Consider the following 22,433-nt stretch of genomic DNA (forward strand, 5'->3'; position numbering starts at 1 on the left):
GTTATATTCATGCCAGGTCTATGCGTTTCCGTGTTTCTCTGCCGTAGTACAGTAAGATTGAGCTTAAATCAAGCGGCAACCTCCCCGTCTCTCTCTTGAAACCAACACGGAAGTGAGTTAAACTGCAATTCATTGACTGGCCGCTTGAGGCTGGCTGCAGAAGTGAGTCAAATCTGTATCTCCCCCATGTTAAAATGACCAACTTTACAGCAGAAAAAAACATGTTTACAGCCTGGATCTCTATGTGGCTTTGGTCTATACAGCTAATTTTGCCCTTCATGACAACTGTGAGGGGGTGAATTTTTTTATAACTCATCCGTTTAGTTGATTAATATTTAAAGTTCTGCATAATTAAGGGTGTGTCCACTTTTGAGTGACAGGTGGATTCCCACTGATGTCAATGCTAGCCGTTTGTCTGCTATTAGCTGCGTGCCTGCGTCACTTCACCTCAGCAAATTTTAGCTGCTGAACTTGCCATCTCTGCAGTGTTTGTGCTTTTCTAGGGATTATTTCATACTATTTAATACACCCATTACTTCGCCCACGGCTTAGGATTCCGTCGTTGTCGTCGAGTATCGTTCAAGAGAACAACCAGCGCTGTATTTCAGTTGTTTTCCTCTGTGAACATGCACTAATGGATGTCTGACAATTTCGTTGATTTTTTTTAGTTTTCAGATGTAAAAACGTCTATAGATATAAAGGCTTGTTCGTTCTGCTCTCACGGAACAGATAGATTATAATATGCTTATGTACCGTCAGATGAAATCCTGCAGGTGTCGTTGCTTTCTCCGTCCATGTAATAAATGCACATCCTTGAATGAGCGCAGATTTCTAGCGCATTTAACGTACTTGAACTTCATAGGTAATATATCTATGGTTTAACTCATTTGAGAGGCGGCCAAATCAGAATTTAAAATGGACTGAATAAGCTCTCTACGAACTTGACGAGCGATGCCACGCTGACGGACCATAGACTATAAAAAAGTGTACTGACATGTAACTGTTATGCACATAAATCACTGTCACACACACTCTCTCATATTAAGTTACTGCATAATACATTTTCAACTTGCAGAATAGTACAGAATCACGATACACAGTCTCACTTGTAGCCATGTCTTTTAACTATTATAATATTTCGAAGGGCAAAAACAGGAACTTTTAATTGGCTTTACATCATCAACTGTCACTTTAGCGCGAGGCTCTGTGCAGTCGCAGACTTGGTACTGTCAGTAGCATATAGCATTACCTCCCTGAGCTAACTCTGGTAGCCAGGCTACTCACGCCCCGCCTCTTTGCCCATTTTCTGTTATCCAGGAGTGACGTAAGGTGACACGAGGCCAAGATGGCGACGGCCGAATCCGCCCACTTTAGGCTTCAAAAATGCTCTTCAGAAACCTACGGGTGATGTCACGGACACTACGTCCATATTTTTTTACAGTCTATGGCTTAAATACACAACTGAACGACTTTCGACTTCCTTGTAAGGTGGAAAAAACATTGTTTAAAGATAGAACGTATATGCTAATGCTTACACATGATACAATCCCCTTTCCACATTAAGAAACTATTTCTCAGTGTATATTAGTGGTATACAAATGCTACATTTGCATCAGTCGAAACATTCATTTTCTTGCAAAGAGCAAACCAAGTGTACACATCTGAAGTATCATCATCACTGGAACTCTCTGCTAAGTGAACATTGCATTTTACTCGTACCTTTAAGCAGGAATTTTGTCAGTCAAAAGTAGTTGATCTCCGAATATATATTTATAAACATGTCCCAGAAAAAAACTTTACTGGTGTGCATCTTGTGAAAAAACAATTGCACTGACATATTTTAAGATACGTTCTCATTTAAAACAGCTCAAACATGCAATTTAGTCTAGGACTAGCCTTGTCTGTGAAGCCGGGTATAAAATGAATGGGCTATTTTCTTATAACGTGTTTTAATTGAATATTAGATTCAAACTAAATAAAAATTCTGCAAGAAAAGGTATATTAAATAAAACCCCTAAATATCATGACTGTGTGGACTATTACACCTTTGTTTTTCTGAAGTATGACCACCAGCTTTCAATTCGTTGGTTTGTGGTTGAGGAGTCACACTGTACATATGGCCTGAAGCCCCTGCAAGGTCATCATCTGTGTGTGACTGATCCCAGAACAGTGGATTGCAGCCATATTTCCATCTAAACAGAACTGGAACCTTTGTAAAATATGCGCTCGTCTTCACAAAAAACTAAATGCAGGGTTTTTAAACTTCTCGTGTGGGGAAAATGTTGTTTATTCTGGGCAGTATGGCAAGCCATGGCAAAAAGCAGGATAACTTGTAGGCTATAGCTTACTTGAAAGAAAAAGAAATTTGCCGAGTAAAAACAGAGTTTGTGTTGTTGAGTCATATTTTTTTTCTAGTAGACTACAGAGCTCATGACAAATAAAAGTTCCAGATGGACAAACATTAAATAAACCAGTGTGAATAACAATATCTTAAAATAAACTAGAGAGTGGATACACAGATATGGCCTATTATGAATGAAATTAATGCATTTATTTGTCATTTAAACTGATGCAAACAGGGAAAGAGAGTAGAAAACACGTATTATCCTGTCGCTCCCTCTAGTGGACAGCATTAAGTATTACGGCCTTCATTACTCAGATAACTCAAGTCGATGGATTTTTTTTGGGAAAGTAAGTCTGACCAGTTAGAAAAGATATAAGCAGACCAGTCTGAGGGTCTGAGCTGAGGCTGGTGAAGCATTAAAGTTCTAGCCGGAGTCAATTTCTCATAATAATAATAATTAATCCCAAACCTGGTAATTTTGTCAGTATTAATTTACATTCACTGATTCTGGCTTCTCTCTTTTCTGTCTCTTTCTTTTAATGCAAACTGAGTAGGCTACACATGCTTATATTCAAAAATATAAACTTTATTTCTATTCAATTTTCAAAATTATTTATAGCCCATAGGCTGTGTCACACACGCCTACCTGCCTTTTGATGTAAATATACCTTAATAAAGTGTTTTTGTGACATTTTCTGCCATTTGTCTTTAGTAGGATTGGAAGCAGTGCTAGAGGTAGCATATTGGTATTGACACTCAATAATGTTATTGCTGAAGAGTATTTTAACACTTAATGTTGTTGTATTCACACTACACTGGTGTTAAAAAGTATTAAAATTAAAATAAAAAGTATTACTCAATAACACTGTAATTTAACACTAACACTAGTGTGGTGTAAAAACAACAATGTTAAGTGTTGAATAGTGCTAACTTTTAACAATATACAGTGTTGAATTAACAGAAAATTAGTGTTAAAAAATGAACACTTTCAAAAGTGTAAATGTAACACTGTGTAGTGTGGACACCAGGGCTCGAGACTAACGGCGTCATATCGTCCTGGGGACGATAGAAAATGTGTTTAGGACCAACAGAAATATTCTCCAGGACGCCTACAGGACGAAAGACATTTTTGTATGTGTGTTCATTTATTACTAGCCTATTAGGGTAACTTACTTAGAAAATGCCAAATTTAACCGACCAAGCGCTGACTACAACTGAGCGCGTCTTCTCATGCTGTTACTATAGTTACTATCACTGGCCGGCTACTCACCCGGAGACTTGTTTCGCGGTACATCTATCACATGGCTTATTTTCACAGACGAAAACGAGACGATAACTAAATAAAACTAGTTTTGAATGACAAAAACCATGACGAATAAAAACTAGACAAAAATGTTAGATAGTGACGATTTGGGAAGCGATCCAGTCAGAACTGATGTCCTGCGTTTGTGGTAGATGCGCACATTTGTACTGTGACGTGCTGATCTACCCAGCGGCAAAGGGGTTGATATGCGCTGCATGTCTCATAAAACGTTAAAAAATTTTAACATCTGGGAGAATGAGTAGAGCAGACATATAGATCTGAATGAAAGTGACGAAGCAAAAAAAGAGCTCTATTCGGTACGGTTTTCTGTGCGCACACACCCGACCCGAAGCGTGCAGCCATGCACAGAGACACCTATACACCGCGCGAGTACTGAATTGAGCTCTCTTTCGTGTCTGAATGGACAAATACACACAAATATGTCTAAATGTCCGTTTTGGAGAGTATTCACGTAAACTATGTTGGTTATGTCTTAAACAGTTTTGAGTGTATCGGATATGCATCAGTGCAATTGGATCCGCATGTCATTGGACATGATCCGATGTCTTAAAGTGACAGTAAAACCTAATGCGGTCTGTGTCCTTAATATTGATCAAGCAACAAAAGAAAAAGAGAAAAGCATTCACTGCTCGTTAATAGCTTTAATAGTGATTCATTATATTTAATTCATACAAATAAATATGTCTGCTGCTTAGTGGTGCAACGGATCATCATTGATCCGTGATCCGTTCGGATCAATATCTTCGGTTCGGCACTCACGTGATCCGCGGATTGATTTATGAGAAAAAAAGTTGTGCGCATGTTCAGTCCACACACAGCGTGGTCATGGCGAGCGTTATGAACCGCAGAGAGCGTGACGCCTCATTCGCGCCGCAAAACCTCCAGACGTGCGTAAACGCGTCTTTACATTGACTTCACATTGAAATCACTCGCGCCAGACGCTCTATTCGCGTTTGGTGTGAACGCAGCATGGGTGACGGCGAGAGAGAGAGAGAAAGAGTGCCTGCGAGTGCGAGCGAGCAAGGTAATACGTTGTCAAATATGTTTAAACTTAAATGAACTACATATACAAGTAGTTATGTCTCTTTGTATTAATTTGTCCTGTTATTGACATAGGCCTAATGCGCGTCATTGACAAAATGCGCAACCAGATGTTCGACTAATTCGAATATGTGTTTTTTAGAGGGAATATTCGAACGTCATTTTTGAGCAATTTTGACAGCCCTATATGACAGTGGAAACACATAAAGCATTGGTCCATGTTTAAAGGAAGGAGATGCCTTTTTATGTTGCACTTTAAGTTGTTTTTCATGAATTATGTTAAAAAGAAGATATTATGCCTTGTGCACTTTAAGATGATTTTATATATTTTAATTTAATAATTTAAAAGTGTTAATAAAAAAATTAAATTAAATTTTGCTGATCCGAAAAATGATCCGATCCGTGACTCTGATCCGAGAAACGATCCGAACCGTGAGTTTTTTGATCCGTTGCACCCCTACTGCTGCTTGAAAGAATAAAGAATGATGATATTTTTAAGATATGTTGTCACCAGTATTTATTTGTTATTTTTTAATCCAACCAACTCAAAAACGTTTTGAGCTGTATGTATTTGTATCTTATTTTTCGTATATGTAAAAAAAAAAAAAAAGAAGCATTTTTTTTTTCTGCATGAATACATATAGCATTTAACTCCTGTTATTTTTTATTAAATCTGTTTTTTACCTGTTTACAGATAACTACTTTGAATGGAGCTAAATAAATATAATAATATATATCATAAACATTTTAATGGTGTTTTTATTATGTAACTAACAACTATAGATGATAATAACAATGTACAGAAACAACATGTTTATTTTGGGACGGTTGACATTCACTTTAGGACGGTTCAAATCGTTTTTCAGGACGGTTCCAGGACGGAGGTGAAAAAAGTTAGTCTGGAGCCCTGGTGGACACATATACACACTTTGCTGGTGTTAAATTTGACACTGTAGGTGTTATTTTAACACTGGGGATTTTGCTGTGTAGAGTGGTAAATGTTAAAGACATATTATCATGGTACAGTTCAGCCTATTATTGATTTTTATTTCCACTTCCCTTTTATCCAAAGAGACGGAACTATTTGCACTGTATTTATCAATGGGAAATATGCTAATATAATCTGTCATACTGTAGTTCACATTAATGGGGTCGCTTGCAAATCGCAGCAGCACGAATTACGTGACCAGCAACATATTTCTGCTTCAAATATTGTGTGTAGTTAACAGTGAGTGGTGGTTTCAGACATTATTTTATTAAAGTGCATTTGTCAGTGCCGCACTCGTACTGACTCTTATTCTGCCTGACAGAAAGAAAAGCTCATAGCTTACTGAAGGCGGAGCGGTTTGACCAATCAGATGAAAGGGGCGTTTCAGCGCCGCCCATGTGTGCAAATGAAATATCGAACCCATAAACCGACTTTTAAACCATAAATGAAAAATCGAGCCAAAATCTAATTTTTCGTTTTTTAAGCTAAACTAAAAAAACGAATAAACGAGCTGGTTTTCATTTCTCGTTATTCCATTCCAAACAGGAAATGAAATGATCAAAAAGTACACAGACCAAGTACTTGTTCATTCAACTTTCGACCTATAACCCATGTTGAACTTGCAAAACCTCAAATCAAATCTGAGATTTCTCAACGGCAATCGGGTGAAAGAGACAAATTTAGCCGTCTTGCCCCATAGACTCCCATTCATTTTGCACTCATGGGCGATCGCCCCCAGTGGAACTCTGGTGGAACTACAACCAAAATTCGGTACGATAGGACTTAAAAGGGAGTGGCCAGGCTCTCCGTAGACGGGCTCTGGTATTGCTATGTATTGCTGGACCCAGATGCTTCAGAGGTGAAAAACATTCCAGGAACAAAAAGCCCTTTCAAACTACAGCTGTACAAAGAGGCACTCGGGAAGGCTTATCATTGAATAACACTGTTTATAAGCACATTTCAAGACTTTTCAGCCAGTGGTGAGCATATTTAATTTAATGAAAATCTTACAAAGACATATGTATAAAAGACTATTTACATGAATGGGTTTAAATCAAAGTGAATTTTCATTACTTTCATTGTTGTTTGAAGACTGTACCAGGGATTCTTCTAGCGAAGACAATGAAGTGCACGTAAAGTCTCACAGTCCACATTATGAGAGTGACACTTTTGTGGGTGCATTTAATTCCATGTCTCCTTACATAAATATAACGTTTAATTGTAACTCATTTTAACACGTGACTTTTTTAAAAAACATTTTTTAATTTTTTTTATACAGATATGGGATGTTCCAGATGAAGCAAGCACACCAAAGAAAGGAAGCACATCAAACAGGTATTAGTTAACAAGACATTATTTGGAGGTTAGGAGTGGAGTTGCTCAAATTAATACATAGTTGGGTAACACTTTAGAATACTGTATCTTACTTACTGCATAACTAATAAGTAATTATTGAAAAACTAATAGGTAATTATTCATTAACTACTTCTTCACTACTGTTAACTACTGAGGAAGATGTGTTAACTAATCAGTATGTAATATATTTTTATGATTGTGTTAAGTAACAGTTAGTTAATCAATAAATAATGAATTCTGTCATAACTCTTGAAGAAGAACTACTAATTATCTACTAATTAAGGTTCAAGAAAAATAACTAAGAAGTAACTACTAATGAACAGTCATACAAAACTAACCTCAGATTAGTTTTTATATTTTATATACAGTAGTGTGTGTGTGTGTGTGTGTGTGTGTGTGTGTGTGTGTGTGTGTGTGTGTGTGTGTGTGTGTGTGTGTGTGTGTGTGTGTGTGTGTGTGTGTGTGTGTGTGTGTGTGTGTGTGTGTGTGTGTGTGTGTGTGTGTGTGTGTTCCTCAGCATAGAATGCCATTGAGTAAATTCATGTTTGAGGCAATGACTGAGGGAAACTGAAAATATAGGGAACTTATTAGTAATTCATAAATAATTATCAAATAATTCTGCAGGAATTACTTAGAACCTGGAACAGTATTCTAAAGTGAGAATATAGGGAACTCATTAGTAATTAATAAATAATGATCAAATAATTATCCAGGAATTAGGCTACTTATAACCTGAAACAGTATTCTAAAGTGAACATATAAGGAAATTAATTGGTAATTAACAAATAATTATTAGATAATTCTTCAGGAATTACTTAGAACCTGGAACAGTATTCTAAAGTGAGAATATAGGGAACTCATTAGTAATTAATACAGAATTACCACATACTTCTGACTCAAATCAAACTTACTGTAAAAAAACACATTATTAACGGTATTTTCTAAACCTTTGTAAAATAGATAAGTTATCATACATTATGATACATTTTGCTAATTAAATAAAAAGTTTGCTTATTTGCAGATCAATATATAGCCTAGTAAATGTCTGCACTTATCTTTCTTATTAGTGCTGAACAATGACTAAAACTGGCTAGAAAATAAAATAAAAAACATTGATCAGTGCTTTTTACTTTTCAAGTAATTACCTTTGTACTTTTACTAAGGTAATTTTGAAAATGAATAGGCCAATAGTTTATCATTTTACTGGAGTAATATTTTATTGGGTTATCTGTACTTTTACTCAAGTACTTGATTTGTGTACTTCATCCACTCCGCTGCTAAAATAAAACGGTTTATTGTAGTGACTACTGTGTATGACTGTTCATTAGTAGTTACTTCTTACTTATTTTTCTTGAACAGTAATTAATAGGTAATTAATAATAGTTCTTCAAGAGTTATGACAATTCATTAGTTATTGATTAACTAACTGAAACTTAACACAATCATACAATTCTATTACATACTAATTAGTTAACACATCTTCCTTAGTAGTTAACAGTAGTGACTTAAGTGTTAATAAAGAATTACCTATTAGTTCCTCAATAATTCCTTATTAGTTATGCAATAAGTAAGATACAGTATTCTAAAGTGTTACCCATAGTTGTTGTTTTTCAGACCCCCTGATCTCTCTCTGCCTTTTTTGGACCAAGTAAGTTCATAATGTTCATACCTTGCTAAGTTACTTTGTTACAACAAATGAAAAAATGTAGTCTGTCTTTATAATGGTCAGTTCTAATGTTATTTTAATAACTGTAGGAAAAAACTGAACAAATATCCAAGAACACACACATGATTGCTTTACAAGTAGCCTAATTACATTTGTATGTCCATTGATGTAAATTCCTGTTAATCTTTGTCTTTTTACAGCAGTTACACACGTCTCTATGCACCAATAATAATCTAAAGTGACTGGGAAGAGTCAGATGAGAGCAGACAACATGTTCAAGAAGAAATGTTCTTAATTCATTTATTAATTACTCCGTCTCAATATCATGTTCCCAAATTTATTGACTATTTTTTTTTAATTTCATCATTAACTTAATCAAAACCTCTTTATTTATTACAGCACAGATGTATTAACTGCTGCAGATATTGTGTCAGATCTCTCATTGAAGATCATAAAAACGTCTTGCAGCAGATTCAACATGAATAGAGCCAATGTTTGGGATGGAGCAATTCGTGGATTCAAGCATCATACGACCCATTACACAACATGCTTGTTAAATTCACAGATGACGAAGGCACAACTGAAGATGCAGTGGACACAGGTGTTCCCAAATGCGAGTTTCTAACCCTCCTAATGGACTGTTTATGGGCACGGAGAATCTTTGATGGTCCAGAAAATAGGACATTTCTCACCTTTAACAACACAAGTAAATGATTTACTTACATCTACCTTTTATCTGCCCTGTTCATAATTGTCTTGTTTTATACTAACTGGACAATAACAGTTTACTACAGCTGCCAGAGAAGATGAATACTTCCTTGCTGGGCGGATGATTGCAGTTTCTATTGTTCACGGTGGTCCAGGTCCAGGTGGTGGACGATCACCTCACTGGGAGAGTTGGCATTAATGGAACAGTTGAAGATAAAACAGATGAGAAAAAGGCAGCTTTCCTTGAGGTGCACTCAATTTTTATATAGTTTAAAATATCTGTCCAGATTACAGGCATATGTTATAGCATAAAGTAATTTTGTTAAGTGAGAAACCTTATTAAAGGTGTAAAATCCTAATAGCAAAAATAACATAGCTCTAATTCATCTAACAATATTAATGAAAGCAGTTTACATATGATAATAATAATTTAAATTAAGAGTTATTTTTCTGAAAGTTATCATAATGACTAGATCTTTCTGTTAAACACAGGGCCATTTGGACACACCCACATAATGAAAGTTGGTGGCCCCACATCTACGCCACCTGGACAGACGATGATTGGCTGAAAAACTTCAGAATGGGAAGAGGCAGTTTCAAACTACTGACACTCTCCGGCCCTGGCTGACATGACAGACCACTCAATTCAGACAGGCTGTGCCTATAGAGGCTCGTGTTGCAATTTGTATTTGGAGGTTATCCACAAACCTGGAGTACAGATCCATCTCACAACTGTTTGGTGTTGGGTTATCAACATGTTGCACTATCACCCAAGAGGTTGTGACTGCCATAAATGTGGTAATGAAGCCTCTGTACATAAGCCTCTGCAGCAGAGTTCAGGCAGATAATACAGGGTTTTCGTGACAAATGGAGATTCCCTCAGGTGGCAGGTGCGATAGATGGAAGCCATATGAAGATCAGAGCTCCACCTGACAACTCATCTTGTTATTACAATCGGAAGGGAGACTATTCCATCATTCTGCAAGGTGTGGTGGACCATAGAATGAGACATTAATGTTGGACGACCAGGTAAGATACACGATGTCCGTGTTTTCTCCCTCTCATCATTGTATGAGCGTGGCAGTGCAGGCACTCTTTTACCTCATTGGACTGAAACGTTTGAGGGGGTCGACGTGCCTGTTTTTCTTTTGGGTGATTCGGCTTACCTTCTACTAACTTGGCTCATGAAAGCTTACCCAGAGGGAGGAGCAGTAACACCACAGCAGCTCAACTTCTACCACAGATTGAGGCAAGCCCGTATGACCATTGAGCGTGCCTTTGGGTGCCTCAAAGGACGCTGGCGTTGCCTTCTTAAAGAAAATGAGACCCACATAATTTTTGTAAGCCGCATTGTGTCTGCTTGCTGTGTGCTGCATCATTTCTGTGAGATACAGAAGGAGGAATTTCTGGAGGCAGAAACCGTTGCAGAGGAAGAAGGATCTGTACATGATGAGCAGGGACACGCACAGCAGCAACACGACATTAGAAATGCATTGTGTAGCTACTTCACTACTATATGAATGGCCAACACCTGCAAATACTCTGCATTTAGTATTCACTATGTTAAATAGTTAAGGTGTGTTATCTCCCTTGATGAGTTCATTTTCACTTATTCTTATGTGCTAGTATAGGAACCACCACATACTGAACCAGTTTTGTCTGATTTAAAATGGATGGGATGGGAATACTTTTTAGTTTGAAATACTGTTTTATTTCCTGTTTAATTAGTAACAAATGTAAAGTTGACACATCTGAACAAACATTCTTTTTCTCCATTTCGAAAATAAAATGTTGTAGTAGACAGTCCTGCATCAGCAATGGTGTTTGTGACATCTCAGGAAACGCTGCTTGAATCTCCCACTGTTTATTGAAATACACAATTTCTCTGTGTTACTCGTGTCATTTTAATGCAGAAAAAAATATATCACAATGCATGTTGCTATATACACAATGCAGTGTGAGTGAGTGAGTGAGTATAACGAAGAGAATATAACATGAAAACAAGCAACAGGTTTATTTAGCTGCTTTTGGTTAATGTGAAGTATCCTAACTGGCTGTCATATTGGCAAGGCAAAGTATACTATCTATGCCTAAAGTTACGCCATAACTTCTGAAACAAGTGGTTGGTATTGGCAAGTGCAAAAACTAAATAAACTCACCGTCAACCTCTGTGTCAGTGCGGTATAGCCCGGTCAACTGTGCTAGCATCAGTAGCATCATTGTAATCTGACGATGGCAATGTTGAACTATCATGGGACTGTAGTGGATTTTTCCCCCTAAACCCAACTATTTAGAATAAAACTGTTGCGTCTACTCATCGACACAGAGCGTCTACAAATCGACACTTAATAACTTTTATACTCCAGCTCTTGCGTCTTCAGTCGACAACTGGCCGAGTCTCTTACCCTAACTTACTTGCTTCCCTAAACTGACCTGCTGCACAGCAGAAATTAACAGACAGACAAATGTCCTCTAAATGCTTCAATAACGGCCAGGAGAGTCTTATAGCAGTTCTCAGGGAATCTCTCCCAAGAAGCAAGGCCGGAGGATCTCAGACTAATTCCATTGAGAATCCCACCATAAAACACATATACAACAGTTTTTATAGAATCGAGAAAACAAATAAGACTAACATGTCACCTTCAATATGATTGGTTCAAAAGCCCCAACCCTTTTCCTCTGTCACTGGCACAAGCAAACTTTGTTTTAATGATGACTTCATTCGTTAATCACAAGATTCTAACAGACTGTCTAGTTTCATTTCCCAAACTTTGTTATTTTTACATATACATACGCACACAGTCAAAGACACAAGTTTTCCATTGGTTTCGTACAGTACATCCTGTTCAAATAAGGTTAGATGTTAGAAACATGGTTAGTTTAATATACAGTTTAAAATTTTCACGACAGGACTCAACAACATCGACCGGATCAACGTCAGGTTTTGTCCCAAGTGTTTTGTCGAGGTCATCGTACCAGGGGAACTTGTCTTTCTCCTTACCTGAGCTGCCTGTTTTATTAAGTGCATCCCGCACTTGTATGCACTGCTGGCGAAGGCTCCACAGACCTGTTAAATCCCCTTTCCCTGAGCTGCTTGCTAAACAAAGCAAATATTTCGCTGTTCTTGTGTGGGTTTTTGACAGTTGGGACCTAATATGGTCATCAGACCAAATATCTATCAGGCTCCGCAACTCCTCACAACTCCAAGTGTGTCCGCGAGCTGCCATGCTTAAAGTGCAATCTGTCAACAAACATTTCTCCTCATCCCATAATGCACAGCGCAGCTGACTACGGCAACTGGTTTAGTTAAAAAATGTGCAGTTCTTTTGCAGTTGGTTCTGTTCGAGGTCAGATCACGTTCTCACCACAAACGAACCGCTCCAGAGTTCGTTTGTTTGGTCCGCTGTTGGTGCGCACCCGAGTGCGATTGCCGCATTCACACCTGCCCAAACGAACCGCACCAATGGGGAAAACGAACTCTAGTGCGATTCAACCGAACTAAATGAGGCAGGTGTGAAAGCACCCTCAGACGTGAATCATGGCAGAGTCGACGAAGAAAACGAAGAAAGCGCGGTCGGAAGAGTGCAGAGACGGCTCTGCGTGAGTGGTATTTACGACAGTAATGTTAAACACAAGTACTCTACAGCGACTCTAGGGGTCGATGTTTGACAAAAACGGAAACTGCATAGTGTGCCTTTAACTGCCCTAATGGTGTGAGTGTTCTTTGCATTCATTAAAGGGTAACTCTGGCCAAAATTGAACCTAGGCTCTTTTTGTTAATCTGCCCGAGTCAAACTTTCGTGTAAAAGCATAAATAGGATGGAAACGCCACTTTTAAGATTGACTGTATTTTCGTTTTAGTTCAAAATGCCTTTTGAATGGGAGTGAATGGGGCACTGCTATGATAGCATCAAAATCGCTATTTTTAAAACACTAATGCGGCTCGACACAACATCAAACTGTGCTGAAGTATCACCAGAGGCTCTACACATGAACTCCAGCATGGTTTGTGGACACAGAGTTTACTAAAAAGAAAGGTTTTAGGACTCACTTTATCAGTTTTCCGGTGGCTGGAATTTTGTCAGTCAAAAGTAGTCGATCTCTGAATATATATTTATAAACATGTCCCAGAAAAAAACATTACTGGTGTGCATCTTGTGACAAAACAATTGCACTGACATATTTTAAGATACGTTCTCATTAAAACAGCTCAAACATGCATTTTAATCTAGGACTAGCCTTGTCTGTGAAGCCGGGTATAAATTGAATGGGCTATTTTCTTATAACGTGTTTTAATTGAATATTAGATTCAAACTAAATTAAAATTCTGCAAGAAAAGGTATATTAAATAAAACCCCTAAATATCATGACTGTGTGGACTATTACACCTTTGTTTTCCTGAAGTATGACCACCAGCTTTCAATTCATTGGTTTGTGGTTGAGGAGTCACACTGTACATATGGCCTGAAGCCCCTGCAAGGTCATCATCTGTGTGACTGATCCCAGAACAGTGGATTGCAGCCATATTTCCATTTTCAGTGCCACAGTCTGTGCGAAGAAGCTTTGGTATGACTCCAAATTGAGTGGCACACTGTAGGTAATAAGCAGCTATAATGTCTGGGTTGTTATTGCTAGCGCCACAGTCACTTTGCGTGAGTAACATCTGTTACGAACTCTTATGATCTAAGGCCAGAAGAGGTAACTTTGAGGTCATGATAACATTTGGTGTGATTGGGGTGGCAAGAGACAACACGTAATGAAGTGATGTGAAAGAAAGATGATTTATTATACATAAGTGAAATAATTATCCAAAAAGATGGAAAATAGTAATAATAATAATGGTGAATATAAGCAAGGAAAAATAAGCAAAACATTTACAGATCAAAAAGATATAAGATAAATAAATAACCCAAGAGAAAAAGGGGACGCAATTAGTGAAGCCAAAGAAATGAAAAGAACAAAACAAAACTCATTCTAACTTGTAATTAAACCTCTAATCTAACTAATAAAATAAATAAAGGAGAATACATCAAATCTTCAGCGTCAAACACCCTAACTTACTGTAATTACTCTAACTAATACAAAACATACAGAGGGCATTCACTTTCTTACCTGGGGTATCTATACATCGAGTTACATAGGTGTTGTTTCACGTGACATTTAACCTGTCCACTTTACTCTATCAAAACGCCATCAAAAGGCAGAAAGAAAACGTAAAGTGAGAAGAATCAAAGCAATATTCAAAACGAGATGGCAACTAAAAGCAACAGGGTTACAGGGCTTTAATTAGTCATAGCCATCAATGTGCCAGACATGATTTGGCCCCAGAGAATGGTAAACCCTTCTCACAAATCTTCTTCTTGAGTGTTGTTCAATGCCTTATGGATCAAGGTCTGCCATCATAAGCATTACATCTTGCCTTCTCACTGTAAGATTGTTTTTTTGACGCAGGGTCCATTCAACTCAGTCAATAATAGCTGTCCGGACAATGTCCAAAGGCGAGTAGTTTTTCCGTTTTTACAAGGACAGTCTGTTCACTTTTTTTTTTTTCAGGGTACGAAGGCTCATTTTAATGTTGTGCTTCGATATCGAGAAATCCACAATGACACTGTAACTGTGTCCATCTCTTCCGAAGAAGATCGTCCTCACAAACAAAGAAGGACATACATAATACTAAATTTAATTTGACACACTAAAGCTTTCAATATATAATAGAAAGAGTATTATTGAGTAACAACTTTAATTGGTAGAAACACCTGCCTAAGAATTCAGTTAATAAACAGTGTGCTCCAATAACACTAACTCAAGGTTTAGGCCCTGTCCCATTTCTCCCCCCTTAAAACTTCCACTTGGTTTTGAGTGCCCTCGAAAGTAAAGTCCCCTCAACGAGGGAAGTGGAGTTTAAGATCTTTCCCTATGAAATGGGACACCACTACTATGTGAATACATGCACATAACTATCCCAGTTATGATCAGGATATAAGTATCCATAATAATATGCTAGAAATCTAATAAAGTAATCAAATGTAAAATAACACAGCATAGTTTATTATAGATAGATTAATGCTTATTAAAGCTAAAGTTATTCATTCAAGAGCTGGGATTAATTTTCTCTTTGCCTTTAGTTGTTGTATTCACATTAAAGGTGTAATCATTAGCAGGTTTATTAGACGCTGCCACTTTAAGACCGAATGCAGATCTAATAATACACATTTTCTCCCAACTATTCCACAACTAACTCCCATTTAAGACATAAACTGTGTTAAAGTGAATCTCCAAACCGGTCATTTAGCCATATTTTTGTCTGTATTTGATCGTTTAGACGCGCACATGAAACCCAAAGTATAGTTTGCTTGTCTCGTTGCAGTCCGTTTCTGAACGCGCGCGCGCCGCCATGGGAACAGCGTACGTCTCTTGCGCGGATCATTGTGCTTATAAAAGCTCTTTTTACAATCAAACACCTCCCGCAATTTAGAATCAGCAGACACTGCATTTTACAACAATCACTGATTGTGCTCAGTGCTGTTTGGGTTTAACGTTAGGAAGAAGTGACAGCGCGCAGTAAAGAAAAAAGATGAAACACTAGACGAACGCGGCTAGTTTTTAATCGTTTTACCTCACATCTTCTTTTTAACATCCTTGGAAGCCAAAATCGAAAATAAAATTAGATGAACTACCCAGATCTGATGTATATTTGATGGGCAGACTCTCTCGAAGTACTCGCAGATATCATGAACATCGTCAGATAGATAGCTTCGTGAAATATTTTCTAACATTAGTGTTCAAAACTTAACAGTCCATTGGATGTGCATCAAACTAACATATTCCAACATATTTAGAAATTTTAACATGCTTATTTGCGAAAATATACTTAAAATTCAATTGTTCCTTTCCAGCGGTATCCGCCATCTTGTTTAAAAAAATTTACCGGCTTGCTGAGTCTGCAAGGTATCCTGGGTAATTTCATCTTCCACTTCGTTTTAAGCCTGCATCAGACCGCACTATGTTTTGAGGGTTGATTTTAAGGGGAGAATAGCACTCCCCCTTGCTCTTTAGAGTATTGGGACACCCTACCCCTACACGAGAACGCGCAAAAACAAGGGTTAGGGCAGAAATCTAGGGTAAGGGGAGGTATTGGGACAGGCCCTTAGACTTACACTTTAGGTGCCAAGGCAGACTTAACGCGTACTTACCAAGTTCAACTTCTTCAGCCAAAAACTGGACATTAGAGCCACACGAGCTGCAAAAGGCTGTAATAGTTCTCAAATAGTAGACAAAACATGCCAGCATAGGAAGACAACGGTTGAAATGATAACAGTTCAGCTAACGTTAACTATCAGTGGGTGTTCATGAAACAAGAGCAGAGAAAAATTGTCTAAATCGAAATTAATGTATCTATCTTCTGCTCGTTTCATGAATCAATACATTAAGATTCTCAGGATATCAAAACATTTAGTACAAATATTTTGTTAATTTAAAAATCAATTACACATTAAGATCACATCACTTACACAGAGAATCTCTTATCGTGTCTCGACTCCCGAGGAAATATCGGCTTTTCAGTGCCGACACTGACCCCTAGTGGTCGGGAGCATTTCCGTTGTGTTGCGGCTATTTCGTTGTGTTGTGAATATATGTTTGCTTTTTAAATTTTGTTGTGTTGTACACTACTGGGCCACCGTACATTACAGTTTCATAATTGACTTAAGATATGTAGGCTTCTTATACCATAGAGGATAAATGAAGTTTTTAAAGACCAGGCTGTAAACTCTGGGCATTTCAGGAAGGCCAGCATTATAGATCCAGGGTACCCCACATTCTCCAATCCAGTCACCAAAAGAGGCCTTCAATATTAGATCACCATTTAATTTTTCATCAGGTTAAATATATAGGTGATAATAGGCTACCTGTTACAACTTTAACTTCACTTCATTATCTGGCAAGACTATTCAACTGCCTTTCCTGTCCACACATCAACAAATATAAAGCCGAATGAAGGGCTTTAATGCCTAGGCCTCCATGAATCCGGTGACCAAGCAATGAGTTTTCTTCATGTGTAAAACCGGTTCTGTTTTAAGGCTGATTGGTTGTAGGCAAAAAAACAAACAAAGTCTGGCCTTTTTTTCCCTTTAAAAATTCCAAGTGCTGACAGTCTCAATCATTGCCTGATGGAAACAAAATTATATTTCATAATTTTTTACTCGTAAACAAAGGACAGATGAGAATGCTAGGCAGTTTGCCTTGGCACTTCATGAATTGAGCAGTCGGTTGGAGAATAGGCACCACTAGGGGGAATATCTTACGGGACTAACTTATTTTAGGGCTCTGTGATGCAGGATTGCGTAGGGAACTTTGGGGTATGGTTAGAGCGGCACCAGATTGTTCTGTTGGGGAGGAAAGGCAACCGTACAGTTAAAACCAGCCCCAGATACAACAACATTGGTTGAGGAGAGCAAACAGGACGTCTTCTTGCAGTTAAAATGAGAAATAAAGGAAATAATGGCCGGAATGATTAAAGTTTGTGAAGGAGTGCAGAACTTACAACCAAGCAGTGATAATGCAGTGATAATGCAGTGATAATGCAGTGATAATGCAGGGATAATGCAGTGATAATGCAGTGATAATGCAGTGATAAAATACCAAACTTTTCTACACGAGTATGTGTTTCCAGTCTCCAGCTTCGTATACATATTAAAGCTACACTGTGTGATATTTTCCCCCATCTAGCGGTGAAATTGTATATGACTATCCAGTGAATATTAGTTTCTGTTCCTTTCAATTTCGAGGGCGTTTTAACTCCTACGGTGGCCGTATTATTTCAAGATTAACATGGCTTCCAGTTCGACTTCGTCCAATAGCGCCTTTAAAACTATCACCTGTGATCCGTCGCAGCACAGATTTATGTTACAAGGTAAACAATACTTTTTCACCATTGACGTGAGGAAAAGTAACACAAGTTATACTAGAGGTCGTTCTGGCGTTATGCACAACCATGCTATGGTTAGACAAGCAACTATAAAACTTTTTAAAACGAATTTACACAAATAGGCTGGATTACCTCTCGAGAGGAAAGCAGGCAACTTCGGCGTCCGTTTTAAAATCTTTGCTCCTCATGAGCTCTTTCCATCTGGGAAAAGTTACTCCAGTATTGACTTTGGTCTTGCTGATTTGCCTGTCGCGTTGACGTTTTAATTCTCTCTTTCGCTTCCTTGGCGACTCGGCTACATATCCTCGAAAATAGGCGTGATCCTCCATCAGCAATCTTTCAAATCTGCCGGCAGTCGCGAGTAATCTCCCCCTCGCATTCGTCTCTCCGTCACTGAGTGTGAAGCGCGAAAGGCGAAGCTTGAATTTACAGGTATGTCCCTCTTTGGCTAATGTAGTTTCAAGATGGAGGGGCAACATGGCGACCGGCATTCGAACCCCTCACCCGTATGTACTTTCAATGGCAGATTATAAACTTATGAGAATACTTTATTACTTGAAAGAAGTAAATATACATTAATGAGCACATATATTTTTGAAAGAACTAAGTGTTTTTTGCTAAGAATCAACTAAAAAAATTACACAGTGTAGCTTTAATGGAAGTCAATGGAACAAAAAGTGTAGTGTGACTGCCCCTTCCAGCTTCGTACTTTTTATTATTAAAGTATAGGTCAATTTTGTATTTATTTTTTAAAGGACATTATTAACCGGTATTTTTTTCTAATCAAACAGTTTTCGGAACGTTAATGTTACAGAAGGAACGCATGAACAGAAACTAGGGTGACCACCATCAAACAAACCAAATGTGGGACGATTATAAGTTTGTGTGGGACAATGTGGGACATGTTACCGACACTAAAACATAACCTGAAACTGTTATATAGCCTAATGTTGATCTAAATTAAAACATTTGTATTCTGCCTTTCAGCTGATAAAAATTCTTTGTTCTTTAGTCCCTTCCAGAAAACACCATTGCACAACAATGTAACATAACTGTAATGTTTCTTATTTCAATGAAGAAACTGTTTGTAATTAAACTTATCTTTTAATTCACTTTCAGGTCGCTAGCAGGAACAGCAACAACACATGTGATCGTCTCACTCACTGTCTGTATATTCTGCAGGTAAGTATAATAATACTGACACCTAGTGGTTAGTTTCTGCATATACAACTATACTATCACTACATCCCCTCTCCATTAGACATAAAGAACAAGTTATTACAACTAATAACTTCTGGATTATCTAACCACTAAGTAAGCACTGTACACATTATACAGGATGTAATGTATCAAATAACAATCTCCAGAATTATTTACTTTACAATCACAGTAACAATAATCAACAGATTACATTTTCTTTTATCTTTTCTTTTATGAACATTCTAATGCTTCTGATCTGTTTAAGCAATATTCAGAGGTTCAGTCTATCAGGAGGCTTTACTGTGCGGTTGGATCTTCTCAGCACGGGTGAATGCATTTCTTTAGCTTGCTCATTGTGATGCAGTACTGGAAGTGTTTCAGATGTTGACTCTGCACAGTCAGTGTCACCTGTATGTGTATTCTCTACTGTCTCTTTTGTTTTTAGCAAACTCCTCCGGTTTCTCCTCAGGATCTGACCATCTTCTGTCCTGACAGTGTAAGACCTTGGCTTCACCTCCTCCAGGACTGTGGCTCTTTTAGTCCAGGTACTGGAATCCTCAAGTCTTACTGTGTCGTTATTGGAGAGTGGTTCTAGGCTTTTTGATGCCTTGTCATAGTTCGCTTTTTGTCTCAGTTTCAGGTGCTTTTGTTTTCTTTTCAGGTACTTTCTCTTGTTTTGTGTTGCTAAGCACGGAAGTGTGGTTTGTAATCTGCGCCCCATCAGTATTTCAGCAGGAGACACACCGTGTTCTAGTGGAGAAGCACGGTAATTCAGCAGAGCTAAATAAGGATCTGATTGACTGTCCACTGCTTTCTTGAGTAGTAGTTTCACTATGTGAACTCCTTTCTCTGCCTTTCCATTCGACTGCGGATATAATGGGCTCGATGTCACGTGTTGAAACCCATATTCCTCAGCAAACTTCTGGAAGTCCCTTCCACTGTAGCATGGCCCATTATCACTGCAAACCACCTGCGGAATGCCGTGTCTCGCAAAGATGGATTTCATGTGTGTTATCACACAAGCAGAAGATGTATTGGAAAGCAACGCAATCTCTGGGTAGTTTGACAGATAGTCTATCACCAGCAAATAGTTTCGTCCGTCCAGGAAGAATAAGTCCGTCCCAACTTTCTGCCATGGTTCATCCGGTGGATCAGTGATGATCATTGGCTCCTTTTGTTGCTTAGCATGATGCTTCAAGCACGTATCACAGGTTGACACCATCCTGTCGATGTCTGCGTTTATTCCGGGCCAGTAGATTGCAGTTCTAGCCCTTCTTTTACATTTCTCGGCCCCAAGGTGTCCCTCGTGCAGTTTTTTTAACATCTCCTGTCTCAGTGACTGAGGGATAATGATCCTGTCTTGTCTCAGCAGAAGTCCCTTAACAACACTCAACTCTGTTGTGATGTTGTAGTACTGAGCACATTTTCCTCTAGGCCAACCTTCATTCAGATTTGTGATGACCAATTGCAGACATTTATCTTTTCCAGTCTCCACTGCAATCTGTTTGAGTTTTGTGTCTGTGACTGGAAGAGCTTCAGCTACCATGTTCACATGCTGAGTCACATCAGCCTCTGTGGAACTTTCACATTTTCCACTCTGTTCCACAGCTCTGGACAGAGCATCCGCCAGAACTAGATGCTTCCCTTGAGTGTACATTAGCTCCATATCATACCTCTGCAGTCGCATCATCAGTCGCTGGATTCTTGGAGACATTTGGTTCAAGTTCTTTTTAATGATGGCAATTAATGGTTTGTGATCTGTCTCTGCCACAAATGTCGGTAAGCCGTACACATAGCCGTGAAATTTCTCCAATCCATACACTAAGCCCAGGCACTCTTTTTCAATCTGTGCATAGCGACGTTCCGTCGGAGTCATCGTTCTCGAGGCATATGCGACTGGCCTCCAATTCTCTCCATCCGCCTGCAGTAGAACTGCACCCATTCCATCTTTGGAAGCATCCGTCGAGATCTTTGTCTTCTTTGTCGGGTCAAAGAACGTCAGAACAGGCTCTGTAGTGAGGAGAGTCTTCAGTCGTCCCCATTCTTGTTCATGATCAGCTGTCCATTTGAACTCGCCTTTATCGCACAACAGTTCTCTCAAATAAACAGTTTTTGAAGACAGGTTAGGTATGAACTTCCCGACGAAATTGATCATCCCCATCACTCTCAATACCGCTTTTCTGTCTGTGGGTCTGGGCATTTTGAGTATAGCCTGTATCTTACTCTTGTCTGGTTCCACACCCCTTTCTGACAGCGTATCTCCAAGGAACGTGATTTCCTTCGCTCCAAACTGACACTTGTTCCTATTTAACTTGAGCCCATACTTCCTTACACGCTGTAGGACGTCCATGAGCCTCTTGTTGTGCTGTTCTATTGTGGATCCCCACAATACAATGTCGTCCACATAAACACGCACGCCCTCGATGCCTTCGATTACGTGTTCCATAGCCCTGTGGAATACTTCAGGAGCTGAGGAAATTCCGAACGGCATCCTCAAGAAGGAGTAACGGCCAAAGGGCGTGTTGAATGTGCAATACCTTGTGCTGTCCTCATGTAGTTTCAGCTGCCAGAAGCCCTGAGATGCATCCAGCTTCGTGAAAAACTTAGCACCTGCCATCTCACTTATAATTTCCTCCCGTGTCGGAATCTGATAATGTTCTCTCTGTATGTTTGCATTTAAGTCCTTTGGATCCATACAAATACGTAGATCACCATTGGCTTTCTTCACACACACCATCGAATTAACCCACTCCGTTGGCTCTTCCACTTTTTCTATGACTCCCATTGTTGTCATTTTATCCAGCTCTTGCCTCAGCTTTTCACGAAGTGGTGTTGGAACCCGTCTTGGTGCGTGAACTACTGGCTGTGCATCTTGTTTCA

At 38.6% G+C, this 22,433-nt stretch overlaps 1 protein-coding gene across 4 annotated transcripts in view; it reads left to right on the plus strand.

The window, feature by feature from the left end:
- The window catches only part of LOC309479489 (uncharacterized protein), a 53,708-nt gene that overhangs the window by 6,784 nt on the left and 24,491 nt on the right, over window positions 1-22,433 (plus strand). Inside the window, exons 5-7 of one of the 4 annotated variants that reach the window (XM_082143678.1) lie at window positions 6,977-7,032; window positions 8,920-9,675; window positions 9,920-11,320. The exons of the other annotated variants lie outside the window; for them this stretch is intronic. Of the exons in view, the coding sequence (XP_081999804.1) occupies window positions 6,977-7,032; window positions 8,920-8,948 (85 nt within the window). The 3' untranslated portion in view covers window positions 8,949-9,675; window positions 9,920-11,320. Of the gene's footprint in view, window positions 1-6,976; window positions 7,033-8,919; window positions 9,676-9,919; window positions 11,321-22,433 lie in introns of those variants that run through there. 4 annotated transcript variants of the gene reach the window in all.

This window comes from Leuciscus leuciscus (genome assembly GCF_965113295.1).
Source record: "Leuciscus leuciscus genome assembly, chromosome: 17".
Lineage (NCBI taxonomy): Eukaryota > Metazoa > Chordata > Actinopteri > Cypriniformes > Leuciscidae > Leuciscus > Leuciscus leuciscus.